At 41.1% G+C, this 15,709-nt stretch overlaps 1 protein-coding gene across 3 annotated transcripts in view; it reads right to left on the reverse strand.

Moving 5' to 3' along the window:
• The window catches only part of LOC146648069 (tensin-3-like), a 33,156-nt gene that overhangs the window by 11,564 nt on the left and 5,883 nt on the right, over positions 1 to 15,709 (reverse strand). For 2 of the 3 annotated variants that reach the window (XR_014908647.1, XM_085390371.1), the window contains exons 2-13: positions 15,532 to 15,699; positions 15,277 to 15,327; positions 14,987 to 15,109; positions 13,238 to 13,302; positions 12,061 to 12,144; positions 11,114 to 11,226; positions 10,552 to 10,612; positions 10,282 to 10,357; positions 10,063 to 10,192; positions 9,746 to 9,811; positions 7,846 to 7,947; positions 2,123 to 3,319 (exon numbers count right to left, since the gene is read on the reverse strand). Coding sequence is in view for 2 of the 3 variants with exons in the window: in XM_085390371.1 (XP_085246497.1) it covers positions 2,123 to 3,319; positions 7,846 to 7,947; positions 9,746 to 9,811; positions 10,063 to 10,192; positions 10,282 to 10,357; positions 10,552 to 10,612; positions 11,114 to 11,226; positions 12,061 to 12,144; positions 13,238 to 13,302; positions 14,987 to 15,109; positions 15,277 to 15,327; positions 15,532 to 15,681 (2,218 nt within the window). In the remaining variant the exon portion in view is untranslated. The remainder of the gene's footprint in view (positions 1 to 2,122; positions 3,320 to 7,845; positions 7,948 to 9,745; positions 9,812 to 10,062; positions 10,193 to 10,281; positions 10,358 to 10,551; positions 10,613 to 11,113; positions 11,227 to 12,060; positions 12,145 to 13,237; positions 13,303 to 14,986; positions 15,110 to 15,276; positions 15,328 to 15,531; positions 15,700 to 15,709) is intronic. The other variant, XM_085390373.1, reaches the window with a different exon arrangement.

A 15,709-nucleotide genomic window follows, 5' to 3' on the forward strand; every position in this document is an offset into this window, starting at 1 on the left:
ACAGCTTTCAGCGGCTGCGCGCGCTCCCGCAGACGACAATCACTTTCTGGCAGATGATCACTTTTTGGCACAACACCTGGAGCTAAGGGGGGCAAAACAATCGCATGAGTGTTGCTGTTTGACTGAGGAAGAATATCTTAGTCGTGGTAAGCCAATCACATGACCACTTTAAGATGACAAAGCAACAATGTGATATATACCAGTTTTTAAATTGTGTTGATAGGCCACGTAAAACCAGAGTCATGGTAAACAATATATACGCGGCGTTTTTTCCTCAATAGTTTTGTCACGTTTAACGTCTAAGGACAGCGCTAGCAAGCACTCTCTGCTTATGAACAAACAAAAAACAGCTCGATCGTGTTCGTGGAAAAATGCACCATATCGACCATTATTTCTGCAACCTGTCATGACTTCAAGAGTAAGGATGGGATGGGAAGTATAATACATTATCTACAGTATTGTGGAGGGATACCTAGACAATAACCGATAAGGCAGTTTGTGCCATGTTGGAATTATGTTGATGAATGCCTTTTCATGTTGCTTGTCACTTGACCAGGCTAATAATGAATTTCAGATGATCATTTTTAGTTAACACTATAAGCAAAAAAACACAACTTCTCTCCTTAGCCCTAATATTCTTTTTACGCCTTTTAACTCCGTTAAGGTGTAAAAACAGCTAGTGTTATGCTTAAAAGAGTAACAGCATGGAAGCTACAAGCAATAACATGATGAACACAAGCAAAAAAGACGTCTAGCTGCATAGATCCTAGATGCAACTTCGAAAGTGCAAAAAACAAGGCCCAAAGCATGAACTTTAAACAGACATCCTATATCGTGAAGAACTTTTATAAACAAACACTCTTATGCTTCCCACAGGTTATTTGCAAATTAGAAAAGTTAGCGCCTTTGGCATTTTTTTTTTTTTTTTTTTTACTTGGAATGGTGCACCCATGTAGTGGATATGTGCAGACAGGTATGCCTGTTGAATCAAACGGAAAGAAACATCGCCTGCGGGCTGACTTGTTTCTCTTCTGGAAATTCCTCAGGCCTCCCTATTTTGCACCCCCCTCCTACAACCACGCATGCATGCTGTGATTTATCCACGTAGATAGCTTTCTGAATTACCTCTGCATTACTAGTTTTTAGTAAAATTGCACTAAATGAATAAAAATGTTGCATTTTAATTTTAAAAAAAAAATGCTGTATGTTTTTTTTTCTGGTTTCTGAATATATTTATCAGAAATGTTAGGCTCTATTAAATTTTACAGATGTAGACAGAAGCAGAGAGGTACGGAAGGAGATAATGTGAATTCTTTTGCAGCTTTTCAAGAATCTCAGCATGACTCCAGGAATCAGTTTCAACTTTAAGAAAGAGGAAATAACTTTATCGTTGTAGATACTATAGCCATCGTGTTGCATAACCCGTGTTTGCTCAGCAAGTCTAACAACAATCAAAGCAGATGTTTCAGCGTCACAGAATCATGGATAAGAACTCAAAAGAAAAGATGGAAGCGTGATGCTGACTACAACCGGCACGCAATAAAGATGATTAATGTTAAATGAAGGAATGAAGTGCACATTTCAAATGTGGTGCTTTGAACATCTATACACAACAACGAGCTTTCGGTGCACGATAGTCACTGATTGTGGACATATCTGTGTGCACACGATGAAATCTCTATTAACAAACACTGAGACGGTAAGGTTCAGAAGAGAGGACGATAGCTGCTCTGTCTGTCTTCATGTACCACATTGATCCCGCCCTCAGATAGCTAAACACACAGCTAAAAACAAGTCAGGACAGCGCTCTTTCCTCTGAAAATATCTGAAAACCTGGCAACAACCCTGCTATTTCTGCCCCTAAAACACGCCAGGTGGGAAGGGGAGAGAAGGTGTGCTTTGTTATGTTCGCTCTTGAGTGAAGTGGAAGAAAAGTGGATGGTGCTGGAGAAAAACAACTTGGGATGAAATAGGTCTTGCTGCTTATATTTTTTTTTTCTGTGTTTATTTGCTGTATCAAGGCAAACAACTTCCTGTCTGAGATTAGTCACACGTTTTTTTCCAGGACAACACCACATCAACACCATCACCACCACCACCACACCCAGACTGACTATCTTACCTGTCTGCTGTGTGCTTTTCAGGTCTGCTGAGTTATTATCGCTGAATCTGAGGTTGATGCCGTTTGAACATTTGCCGACCGAGCCGTTAACCGGTGTTCCACCTTTTCTCTTAATGGAGCTGCCGTGGCTCGGCACAAACGTGGGATCCAGGTCCATGATCAGCTGATTGAGCTGGTCGATGGAGTTGTCGATGTCCTTCGTGAGAGATTTGAACTCCTCATCCCGTTTGTTGTTATTGTTGTTGTTTATCGACGTTTGTTCTTTGTGGGGTGCTGCGTTTCTAATAAGATCTGCTGCGGAGTCCCTGGTAAGGCCCTGTGGTTCAGTGGGCAGGCCTGCTTTAGGTAGACTACCACCCTGCTTGTTCCGGTGGAATCGATCTGCATCGTTTCCATCCTCTGGCATATAGGTAAAGTGTTGCGCGGCAACCATTTGCTGCTGCCGAACCCAGGACTGTGTGGAATAGCTTCCCTGTCTGTAGACATGCTGCTGGGGTACAGGGGCATTGCTGGGATTAGAGGAGGCTATAGAGTTGCTCCTGTAGCTCAGACAGCCCCTTCTAGCCTCAGCATAGGATCTCTCATAGTCCTCGATAGGATGAGGTGCGATATGGTGGATGTGGTGCTGGCTTTGGCTTTGCTGCTCCTCTCCTCCAGGACTCCCAAAGCCATCTGACAGCAGGGAGTTCTGGCTGCTCTTGTGGCACGATGACGACAAGGTTCCCAAGCTGTCCACACTGTGCAGATCGTGACCTGTAATGACTTCATCATCAAGAATGTCTGTTTCCCTCTCTCGGGGTTGTGGGTCTCCATTGATGTGCACCTGCGCTGGGACTACCTGCTGGACGCCCACTCTAGCGCCTTCGTCAGTCATCTCCTCCAGTGACGGATCCTCAAGGCCAAAACCACTCAGGAGGTGCTTTAGCTGGACCTTTTCCTGCTGACTTGGTCCCTGGTTAGCTTTGACGGAGGTGGTGGTGGTGGTGGTGGTAGCACTGGCGACAGGCGTGGGTTTGTCCGCCCACAGGGAAGTGCTAGATAAGCCTGAGTCACTACTGACAGAGAGAGCGTGGTCACTGTGGTCAGGGCTAGAGGTTGCGGAGGTTGTGCGCGGCCCTTGGGCCAGCGCGACGTTTCCTCTGGTGGGGCTCCTCTTGTTTGCAGTCCTGTCCTGTGTTAGGCCTTGAGATCGTGGTGCTGCAAAACAGAAGAGATGCGGCGCTTCATACAGTCAGCTGGTATGGGCACACACAGAGACGCACAAACAGCAGAGACGCACAAACGGGACAAGAAACCACAGACAAGAGAAGACTCTGTTAACGAGAAGACTCGCTACAGACGCCAAACACTCACGCCTCACATGACCATGACAACAGAGACTACAACACAGAGTACAAGAAGAGAGAGATGTGACTTATAATACTGAACTGAGACAAGCCATTAAATTAGATGTGTTGGGAAAAAAGTGTAATGTTATGTAGACTCAACCACATATTTTTTCTGTAATCTAAACTTACTTCAACTAAAGATATTCCACTCATCCATTCCCAATAGGCCAACTGTTAGAGTGCTTGTTTAGTAGTAGCAGTAGTAGAGTAGCGTGTATAACAGGCAAAAGGTGTTCTTCATTATATAGATTATATATGAGATGTGAAGTCTTCTATCTGCTGCTGCAACAGTCGGACAGCTGTGGATCTTCTCTGACCCCTGCATTCCTCACCCAGCTGTGATGAAGCCACCCAACTCCCTCGCTCTTGCCCCTTGACCCTCAGCATATGTCCAAACAAGCTCCTTAATCCTCAGAAGTAACAGATAAATCTCAAGAGGTCAGTCATTTTGAAAGGCCGAGCTAAATCACGGCATGCACGACAATAGAAAAGTCTGGTTTCAGCCACGCTAGACATCTTGCAAAATGAGGTCTGGAGTTGAATTCCAAGGGTGAGGGAACAACGTTGCCAAGTAAGCAGAACTGCCGTCTCACTGTCACTCTCCCTCCGCTACAACAAAAGAGAGCAGGGAACATGACTCCTACAATTCTTCCTTAGCCTACTGCTTTAAAGTACTTGCTTTTCAGTCAATCCACAACCAGAGGATTTGAATGCCAGACATGCATGATAAAAGCCCCCCTCCCTCTCTCTGCATGATTTGTCCCTCCCGTCACACAAAATGCACTTTTTAACACTGCTTTCAGGCATGTGCTGCTGGGATTTTTCCCCCCCAGTCTTAGTGGAAATTCCTTCTACTAAGGTTTAAGCGGGTTTGAATCTGAATACTAGCCATCTTTCTTCATCAATCCCTCTCATCATCACCACCCCCCCACACCTTGCCTCCTCCTTCATGGCCACCCATTTGGCTGCAGAATAAAATCTCTTACCTTCACGGTCCCTGCCAGGTAAGCAAACAAGACAATCCCAGCCTCCGGTGAAATAAAACTTGAAGAGCTGAACAGGCGATGAATGCACAGAGGAGCAGACATTGTTTTTAACACGCAGGTAATCGTAAGGGGCAAATTCAGAGACTTCGAATAAGTTGGCCCTGCTTTCTTTCACTGCCAGGAAGGTGTTTGCACTCTATACAAGGGAAGAGGGAGGGCTGGGGTGGTGGCGAGGGGAGACCTTGAGTTTTCCAAATAAGGGCAGAGGAATGTAAACAAGTGAGGCGGGACTAAGGAGCTGAGGCGGGCTGGAGGAAACCAGCCCGCCTCAACCTCTTGCCTTGCGTTAGGGGACTACCCCATAGGGGAGAGAAGAGGGGGAAGAAGAAAAAAAAAATCAGGGAATGAAAGAAAAGAGAGAGGGCAGGCCAGAGAAGATCAAAGAATGAAAACAACATTCTTGTACTTCAAGAAATTTTCGCTCCTCAAAAAGACACTTTTCAATTAAAGCAGTCATTAGCGTCTGCAGGGACCTCGGGGCAAATTTCACGAAAAGTGGCAGCCAAGTTTGTTTTTCTTTTACTCTTGTGTGTCGTGAAATTACACGCCCGATGCCTTCATGCACAATGCAGGCAAGAAACAGATGTGCCTCAAACCCAATTACGGGGTTCACGCATTGTTTTCAAAACAGTTTTACCAATCTTGACATTAAGAAAGCCATAGATGGTTTACCAAATGTGTTTTTAGGTAGCAAACCTAAGAAAATCAGTCAAACCATTTACATCAAGCATTCATCATTTTGGCTGTTGTGGTATGGTCAGTCTCTGAATAATCTACCAATTACAGTGCACGAAAGCAGCGAAACCAGGACTGCTCCTCCAGCTGCTTTTGTATCACAGGAGGAGGTCTGGTTGTGTATGCCTATGCAATTACCCAACCCTTTCCATTCCTTCTCAGTTACTACCATCCTGCACCCCACGAATGCCAAAAATGTGAGTCAAACACATAATGATGATGAGCATCCTCATTTGCTTCCACCCAGCCTTCTGCATGTGCCTACGATCTGTATACTGCCGCACACAGGGAATCACTTTAAATTCCACTGTACAAAGAGATGAACAAATAATGACTATTATTGAACAATACTCAACCCTAGCAGTATCTCACCATGAGGAAAGTTTTATTTTCTTAGTTTTGGAGTTGACATGGTCAACACAGTAATCAGAAACAGAAGAGATACAGTCTTTCAGTGCCTTAAGTCAAAGGTTTCATTTTATAGGTGTATATCTGATGCTAGTCTTTCCTAAAATTCAATATACTTAGTTAAATTGAGATTCTCCACGCTTCATAAAACCAATGCACAAGTGTTGAAAATTAAAGTTCATGCGATTCTTCCAAATATGAGTCAATCTCCCATCTCATGTTAAGATGCTCAACTTTACAGAGGAAAGAAACACTAGACACTCAACTAATATGTCACTGAACTTGACCTTTTAAACAGTTTTATAGGATTTGTGCATTTTGTAGCTTATTTTTAAAATAAAGTGAATGTAATTTGGCAAATAACACAGCTTGCTCCATAGTTAATTTGACACTTCACCCTCAAGTCCAAATCATCACTTCAGAAGAAGACAAAAACAAAATGTAACCGTCTATGATTTAAAAAGAAATAAAAAAAAAAGACATCTATCCATTTTTTAGTTAATTTGTCAGAGGATTTCAAGTATCAAAGTATCATTCAAAACCTTTCCAAAACCATTTAATCAACTTTTACAGGATCTGCTTTCATTTAATGTGGACTAACATTTTTGAACTATTTGTATTCTATGTTATAATTAGGACATTATATATTGGTTGCTGTGACCATATTATACAGAAGTGCATTTAATTAGGGAAAAAGTCCAATGAAAAATGCTGGATTATTTACAGCAAAGAGGAGACATTTCCATGGATATCCGCCTTTCTATTTAAATTTAAAAACAAAAACAAAAAAACAAACAAAAAAACAAAAAAAACCAACACTGCCGCCACATACATTTAAAAAAAATAAAATAAATAAATAGTCAACAACCTTTCTTGAATTAACAATTTTGTTAGCCATCAATTCACACAAGGAGATAAACACACACTGACGATTGAAGAAAAGCCACTGAAGTAAATGAGGTTTTCTTTTCAAAATATTAGCACTAAAGTGGCAAACGTTTCCTAGACTTCCTCCTCCTGAAGAAGCTCCGAGTGACAGCCTCACGGAGGTAAACTAGTCCTGCCAGAAGACGGGGTGGTAAGTGGATGTAGAATTCCAACAAAGCTCCTAGTCTTGCTTCTCAAATGTAGCGTTTACATGAGAAAAATAAGGCTGTAAATATCCCACATGAATGCTCGGGAATCGAGGCAATAGAAAAAAATGCTTCTTTGTTGTTGTCATTGCTTTGCTTTGATGAATTCTTAAATTTGAGTGGTTGTGTTTTTATTGCATTCCCACAAGTGAGCATGAAGAAATCTATTGGAGTATTTCAAATGAAAGCAAAAAAAAAAAAAGCAAAAAAAAAAAAAAAAAAAAAAAAAAAAAAAAAAAAGGCATGCTGAACTTAGCTTATAAAAACACTCAATGAATTCTGGAACAGGGTGGATCTGTGTTTTAATGCCACTACCACGTTGCTCTATTCTGGGAGGTTGTTGTGAATTCTGTGGTCGAGTGGAGAGCAACAACCACAGCTAGGACGGGACGCCCTGACAGGGTGGCTCTGTGTGTGTGTGTGTGTGAGAATGTATATATACCCGCACATATATATATATATATATATATATGTGCGTGTGTATGTGTGTGGGCGGTAGTGAGAGTGTGTATGTGTGAGTGGGTTAAAGCATGCCTTTCATTTCATGAAATAACAAAACAGAAATCTCCTGAGAACTGACTGCTCTTCCTTTGAACCCAGCATTTCCTGCGTACAACAACAATCCTCCCTCTCCCTCACACAGACACACTCCATGCCATCTCCATCACCCTGAAGTCTAAAAGGTAAGTTTAGCTTCGAAAGTGTCATAACTTCGATTGAAGTCCCACTCCTATAGAAACACCCATAACATGTAGTGGTGACTGCGTCGATGTTATTGCGATCACGCTGTAGCCACTCACTAACATGCACAACAGGCCCTGTCAAGGGGGGTTAATAACCAAGAGAGGGGAAAAAAAAAAAAAAAAAAAAAAAAAAAAAAAAGGGTGCATGTGTTCATGTAAATGTAAAAGAGAAAGAACGCACTGCAAGCTGGGAAAATGATAAGGAAATAAAGTTGGATGAATACTAGTCTTGTGAGTCATGTAAAGACCACTGAGGCATCACAACAGTACCTTCGCCATCACAGATGTTCTGGTACGAGTCCCAGCGAGTTAGAGGATCTGCTGTGTTGTAGTCCACAATAACATCTCCTCCATTTTTCCACTTGTCAGCACCTGGAATAAAAAACCCCCAAAAAAAACAAACAAACACACACATTACTATCCAGTTTGCATGCTATGTTAAGCTGGCTGTAGTGTCATATATATCGTAAAGTGACTGGAAAGTAGCACTGACCCTTCTCATTAATCTGATAGCAGGAAAGCCATGTCATTTCTGAACATTTTTATTTTTAAATTTTAAAGAAACTCCATCCATCCATTCACTTCCGCTTATCCTTTTCAGGGTCGCGGGGGGGGGGGGGCTGGAGCCTATCCCAGCTGTCGGGGTACACCCTGGACAGGTCGCCAGTCTGTCGCAGGGCCAACACACAGAGACAGACAACCATTCGCAGTCACTTTCACACCTAGTGGTAATTTGGATTATTCAATTAACCTATCCCCACAAGCTGCATGTCTTTGGATGGTGGGAGGAAGCCGGAGTACCCGGAGGGAACCCACGCAAACACGGGGAGAACATGCAAACTCCACACTGATGGTGGAATTGAACTCAGGACCTTCTTGCTGTGCGGCAACAGTGCTAACCACCGTGCCACCGTGCTGCCTTTTAAAGAAACTATTTTATTTAATTTGTGGGCTGACTACAAACTAAGATAAAATAAAATTAAGGTTTTTATTTAAGACCCCAAATCATCAGCAAAAATATTATTGGTAGCTCTTTCTATTACAGCTTGGTAACCTTGGTAGAATATGTAACTTCAAACAAGCTGAATGCTATTACAAATGAAAACGCAAATTCATATTCAGAGAAACTGTTTTATTATTAAAAGGCAGCCAAGCTGAGCTGTCATATGGTCAGGATGTTAAAGGGTGCTCATTTTCTTCTTGCATTTACTCAACTCTTGTCAGAACCAGAGTGGCCTGTATTCTATTAGTGTAGCAACAAATAAGCTGTATAGCATAAACCCACGCTTGAGTCATTATTATTTACTTACATCTAGCAAATACTGACATATTTTTAGAGTCCTAGGTTTAAATGCAGGAAACATTACTAAAAATGTGAAGTTTTGTATTTTACACTCATGATTGCTGGTTATTACACAAACTACTGCTCATTGTCCACGTCATTAGCCACAGCGGCAAAAACAATATTTAAACTGCTACCTTAGAGGAGAAACAAAGCACAATCAACTAATATTAGTATTCAGTATATTTCAGTATATAAAAATTCACATGCTCAGATGTTACTATGTTATTGCTAGAAGGTGATTATATTGTTATTATATAACTTATAGCCCTATTTTATTACTAAGTAGTGCTGTCAACCAATGCAGTTTGTTTCCACACTTCTTTCCTAAATATGTAAATATCAGTTTAATATTACTCAAGTATAACCACTGTTGACAGAACATATTACCTAGTTATTACTCGGTATTCTTGGTATTTAAGTGTTAATAACTTGTTATTTCCATATTATTACCTTCTTATTACCCCTCAGGAACCACATTATTACCAAGCTGTAATAGAAAGTGCCACCACAATATGGCTGATGACCAAAAGACTTAATCAAAAACAGAGCAGACAATAGAAATATATACATTTCATTGTATACCAGACCTGCACAGAGGCCCCACATAGTTTGTGGGGCCTCTGTTGCAGCTCATGCTGTGCTTCTTTGCCTCTCTGTCAGCACACACTTCACACTACATTTCCCTTCTCATCAGGGGGCAGAGGGAGATGACCAGAGGAGGGGACAGCACGTAAAAAAGTAGAAGAGAACATTGTATCTGGTTTTCAAATTTTCCTACTACTCCCTATAGTAATTTTAAATAAAGATAAAGAGTTAGAAGTCTACCTGGGATCTTCTCTGGTCCCTCGGAGAAAACCAGCTCCACTTTACCATAATCTGGAAATCTGGGGTCTGAATTGACAGCACAAAGGAGAGAAGTGCATAAATGAGAGCCAGAACCAGTAAGATGAAAGTTGCTGTTAGTTTGCAGCTCTCTCAGTAATTGTAACATGTTTGGGGAAACCAAATTATTGGTCTAAAAGCAGCATGTCTAAATTAAGTTCAAGCTGAACCTCGCAGATGCTGTGCAGAGTTGAGGAGTTGCTGTTTACTATCAGCGGGGTGATGAGATCTGTTCATGGGATTTTTTTTTCTAGGTCTACCTTTGTTGGCAGTCTCCATGTCCTCTTTTTCAAACATCAGGTTGTAACCCTGTACTGCTCCCGTGTGAAACTGCACCCGGAAAATAACCTCACGCTCTGAAGTCACCTCACTTTTATGATAGCATTTAATCTACGAGAGACAAAAAAACAAATGTCACAATGAATACAAAAGCGCAGATTTCGCAACTTCTGAAAACGCAGTTTGTTTTTTTTCCCTACCATGATGTCCCCTTTTAGGAGCTGCGCAGGCTCCAGCATGATGCATACACGGTCTCTGTGGCCTGGACCAATGTGACTTAAACAAAAACAACAGAAGTCTGTCGCATGGAGCCGGAGTGTGGAAGCAATTACAGATATTTACAGAAAGCAGTAACTAATTCAAATTAACATTAAACTAACTAAGACAGAAAACTGCTTTAAAGCCTTCCTACATACTTTGAAGTAAACTATAATGTTCAAATTACTGTACCACATGTGTAAGCTACTTACTAGAATCCAGATGAATACACTGCTTGCATTCCCTGGTAGACCTTGATGTAAGGACAGCACACTATATATAAAAAAAGGACAAAGTGTTTTCAAAATGTTAGTCACAGGTTCCTTCTTATCAAGACCTCGAGAAACCAGTTAGCTAAAATATTCAGGAGATGCTTCCTGGCTTGTTTTGCTCACAGCTGAAGTGTGATAAGCTGCTGCTGTGAGAAAGGGATTTGAGCTCCACGATGTGATGAAAACCTTTTTGTTGTTTCAGTAAAATTAGTGAAAACAGCAATTTACGTGTACACACGAAAATGCGCATGTGTGTGTTCCCATGGTTTCACTTGGAACTGGAAAGTTCATTTCTTCAGTTCTGTTTATGTAAACAACCTCTATCTGTTTGAGCATGCTTGTGAGAGTTGGAAAAAGAGAGACACGGTTCCAATCAGACTCCACTTTTGTTTACCCCTCGAACTCTGATGTGGCTGTCTCCGAATTCCTTTCTTTGTGCCATGCTAGAAGTGATGGTATTTTCTTTGAAACAATATACAGTGATAAACAATATGTGTTTAACCTCTTGCGGAGTTGAAATCTGGAATCCCGTGAAGGATGACGCAGTGCATGAACAAGGGGGAGGCATTGATCTTCATGGATCCGCTTAGCAGGCTGTTGAGGATCCAAACGTACCTGAGAGGAAAGCGGAGGTGGATATCAACATTACACAAGACTTTGTATTGCTTCAGTGATTTAGTATTACATATTCAATGCGAAGGGGGACTGAAAAGTGAGATATAAAAAGAACAATGTCATTGTTCATTGAAGCCAAGATATCCTGTCGTTTAGCCACTACAGTCAGTCTCCAAATGTTGGCTCATTCAACACCCATAATGCAACTTGATAATATCTTTTCATTACATTGACCTTGCCTAGTAAATACCCCTGATTCTATTACAGACCTTTCTGTAAAAAAAGATGTATTTTTCACAGGTAAAGTGATATCGCTAAGATATTTTTTCCAAACCTGACAGCACTTCAGCATTTTGGAAAAACAGGCTTATTTGCTTTTTTTGCAAGGTGAGAATGGCACATCAGCTTTGCTTATGCTAAATATGTGAGGGGGGGGAAAAAGAAAACGGCCAACACGACTCTGTTGAAATAAATCAGAATCTGCTGTCTAGCATCTCTAGAAAACAGTAACTGTCATCATTACTGTTTATCACTGATAAGCAAAGAGACTAGACAGAAATGATAAACCAGTTTTGCCCAAGAGCCATGAGTGCGAGCGAGATATGTAGGTTTACGATTACATCAGGTTACCATGGGATCCTATTAAAATGATAAACAATGACTAGCTGTCAGCTCAAAAAGTAAACAAACAGCATGGGGACTGAATGAATTGTATGGTATCAGCTGGGTCTGGGATCTGATTGTTTGGATGGAGAGGTGGGTCAATGAGGAGCCAAACACACTGCTAGAGCTCTATTACCAAACGGAAGGGCGTGCTTATGTTTTGGGTCTTACCGCTTCTGTGAAGGTGTCATCAGAGCTGAGACCTTATCATCGTAGTATTTCCTCATGGCGAAGCGGTCCAACGCCTGGTCAGCACTTTGACAGAAAGAGAGAGACGCGTAAAACGCTTTAGGTAATTATGACTCAAGAGAAAGATTATACTCTCCTCTATAATTGAATAGTGTGGACTGTAACATCCAATTAAGGCAATGCATACACACACACACACACACACACACACACACACACACACACAAGAGGGAAAGTAACCAGAGAAACAGAGGATTCCAACAGAGAGGAAGGGAATGCCAGCTTTAAGTAAACACAGAGGGGGAGAGGAGGACACAGAGAGGCCAGAGTGTGTGCGCAGCTTGGCTATTCAGACAGACCTAAAACCAACAGGCTCTGGAGCCCTTTCACCAAAGCTCTGTTACTGTCATCGGCCATCTCGCTCATCTCCTCCCCCCCACCCCGGAATCTATTCCTTTGTAAATCTGTCCCATTGTGTTTTCCTGTCTCTTTCTCTACCTCTCTTTTGCCCCCTGTCTTTCACATTCACCTTACTGCAATGGTATTCCTCAGTGGGAAGTGGGAAAGAAAAGTGCTAAGAAATGCACAAATTGTCTGAATTAAGAGCCAATATATGGCCATGCCACACTGTCTGCTGTGTGCAGAAAGAATCTACGCAATGCCATATCAGCAGGTCGTGTCAATATCAGCCCTTACTTAAACCTTCGGCACTTCCGAATTTGCTTGCTTGGTCAGAAAATTATAATCCGTTTTCTTCATGATAAAAAAATACATTGAAACTGACACTGTGGCTAGAAGGCATTTAAGTAACTAACATGTTTCTAAGTTGATTCACGCAATTCAATACGGGGTGATTCATTGCTTAAATTGTGTGGCTTTTCTTTGAATCGGAGAGAAGTGACTTTTCTTTTGACTCACTTTCTGATTCACCTTAACCCGAAATTAAAGGAGGTGAATAAACCACTGGTGGTTGGTTTGACATTGCTTATCGTCTACAAAAACACAACATATCGAGTCTTCATGAACTGCTGTGGTTTGTTGTTCATACTGCTTCACCACCAGAAGTGAGCGGTCGCACATAGCATGATGAGCCATGACTTCAGAGCAAAAAGAAAAAACATCATTTATAGTAACAAAACATGAGAAGTGTGTTGGTTACCTGGCTGACACGTCAGTGAAATGCACAAACGATGAGATGACAACGCCAATTCGACCCTTGCCACCCTAAAAAAAAAACCCACACAAAACAACAACAAAAAAAAAAAAAAAAAAACAGGAGATGATTCACTACACACGCAGCAGTCTTACTAAAAATGAAACCAAAGCCAAAAGGCCCCCCACAGTCTTCATAAACACAAGTTCCAGCCAAACGAACAGTATTGTCCAAAAGTCATGAGTCACCTCTCATTTCTTTTATATTTTGCTTCCACTGAGCCAAACTTTTTTTTGTAAAGATTAAATGTTATTTTTAAGATAAAATGTTTTAAGGTAGTCTTGAGCAACATTTCTCCAGGCTTTCTGGAGGTCTTTCAAGCTTTCCTTTGGCTATTTGCTGCTTATTCATTTTCAGTCCAGTCATCCAGTCCGTGTACTTAGCTATTTTCAGATGAATGTTTTTTTGGTTGTTTGCCAACCCATTTAACACTGACCTAAGAATCATTCAAGTGTAAAAATGTACCAACTTAAGGGGTGAACCAGTGTAGTGTCTACACATATCAGACAACTTAGCAAAGATCTTTATCTTTAGATACTTTATTATTAGCAAACTGCCAGGGATAACACAGTTATATATACATTAATAGTGTTTACACATATAAGAAACTTTCCAAAGAGCTATAAGCTCTTTGGAAAGCTGATCCATCTATTGTTTGTCAAATCCTCATCAGAAATGGTCTCTGTGGATGAAAGGTGGCAGTCAAGAAGCCCTTCTTAATTAAGGCAAACAGAGAAAAAAGGCTGAGGTGTGCCAAATTACACAACAACCTAACAGAAAATGAGGGGCAAATTTGAGATTTTTAGTTTCATCTGTTGTACGGAGGTGACCAAACTGCTGTGGAGTGAGTGTTTACAGCAATCTATGAGGCACGGCGGAGGTATTTTCAGGGTATGAGGCTCTATTTCAGCCAATAGTGTTGGGGATCTTACCAAAATTGATGAAATTATGACTGCAGAAAAATACCATCAGATTTTGATTCATCAGATTTTGATCAATTATCTAATACCATCTGGAAAGCATCTGATTATGCTTTATCGCACTGTAAATGCAGTAAAAGCATACCTGGATAGAAAAATACAACATGGAACACTATCAGTCATGGAGTCACTTCCCCAGAACCCCGACCTCAATATTACTGAAACAGTTTGGGATCATCTTGATTAAGAACATCCAAAAATGAACTTTGAATGTCCTTCAAGATGCCTGTAGAACTATTCCTGAGGACCAGTAATAGAAATTAGAAGAAATCTTCCCCAATCGAATTCTGGCTGTGTCAAAGAATAAAGGTGGTCGTAGCAACTTGCTGACATTCAAGTTTGTAAGAACTGCACAAACTCTGTTTTTTGTTTATTTGTTTGTCTATATATTGTATTTCCAAGCATTTTTGCACATATTCCAATAAATCACTGTTTCCCATAGCAAAACATTAAAATGAACAGGTGCCTTGTGACTTTTGCACCACACTGCAGAACCACATTGTTTATTTCACATAACTGTTTTCTGCTTATTGTGTGTTTTTCCTTTCTTGTTTCACTGGTTTGCACTTACCCAGATTCAGCAAACATGTAAAACCACATTCTCATGACAGACAGTTCAGTAGATGTTAACCGAATCTGATCGAATCACACTTAGTCTTAAACTGTTCTATGTTTTACAATATTATATTTGTATAAAGGTTCTGTAGGTGCTCACCCTGCAGTGTATAACAGCCACATGTAGCGGATCAGCATTGAGCCAGCTCTCCATGGCCTTACAAATGGTGCAGATCTTATCCAAAGGTGGAGCATGCAGGTCAGGCCAACCTGTATCCAGGGTCTAAAAACAACACCATTAGACACACACATACACACTCATCATCCTCTGTCCCTATGCTTTACAAATCAATAATATCTTGCTCACATTAGCTCACTAGCCTGAGTTAATCAAGTAGACTGACAGAGGTGTACAGTTGCGCTATTTGAAGTAAATGCCAGATGCCTTACCTTTGGGTTCATTCTAGAGAGATCTTGTCTTTTCTCTGACAGGTTTATGATCTAAAGAAAACATAACACAACAAAGCACAAGTCTTAAAATGTTGTCTCTAAGATTTCTGCATTCTTCCTTAACAAGAGTTCTTACAAATGCATGAAATCACTCTGGGATCAAGTCAACATTACATCAAAGCCCACCACCTTTCAACACTTTCAACACAGTTACAGCACTTTCCAGGGGAAAGCAGCAAATGGACCGGCACTGACCAGGTAATTGTCTGCATGCTTGGACTTGAGCATACGCGTGACATCCTTCAGGTTGTGTGAGTAGATCTCCTCGGAGCACCCCCGGGGGAAGGACACAGCTATGATACGCTCTGTGATATACGTAAGGTCGAGTTCATATCCCTCCTCCATTATGAATCTTTGGCTTTCCTGTTAAAAA

The sequence above is a fragment of the Rhamphochromis longiceps genome, linkage group LG18 (genome assembly GCF_057381845.1).
Source record: "Rhamphochromis longiceps isolate RC_006_pf linkage group LG18, R_longiceps_female_GT1.1, whole genome shotgun sequence".
NCBI classification, from domain to species: domain Eukaryota; kingdom Metazoa; phylum Chordata; class Actinopteri; order Cichliformes; family Cichlidae; genus Rhamphochromis; species Rhamphochromis longiceps.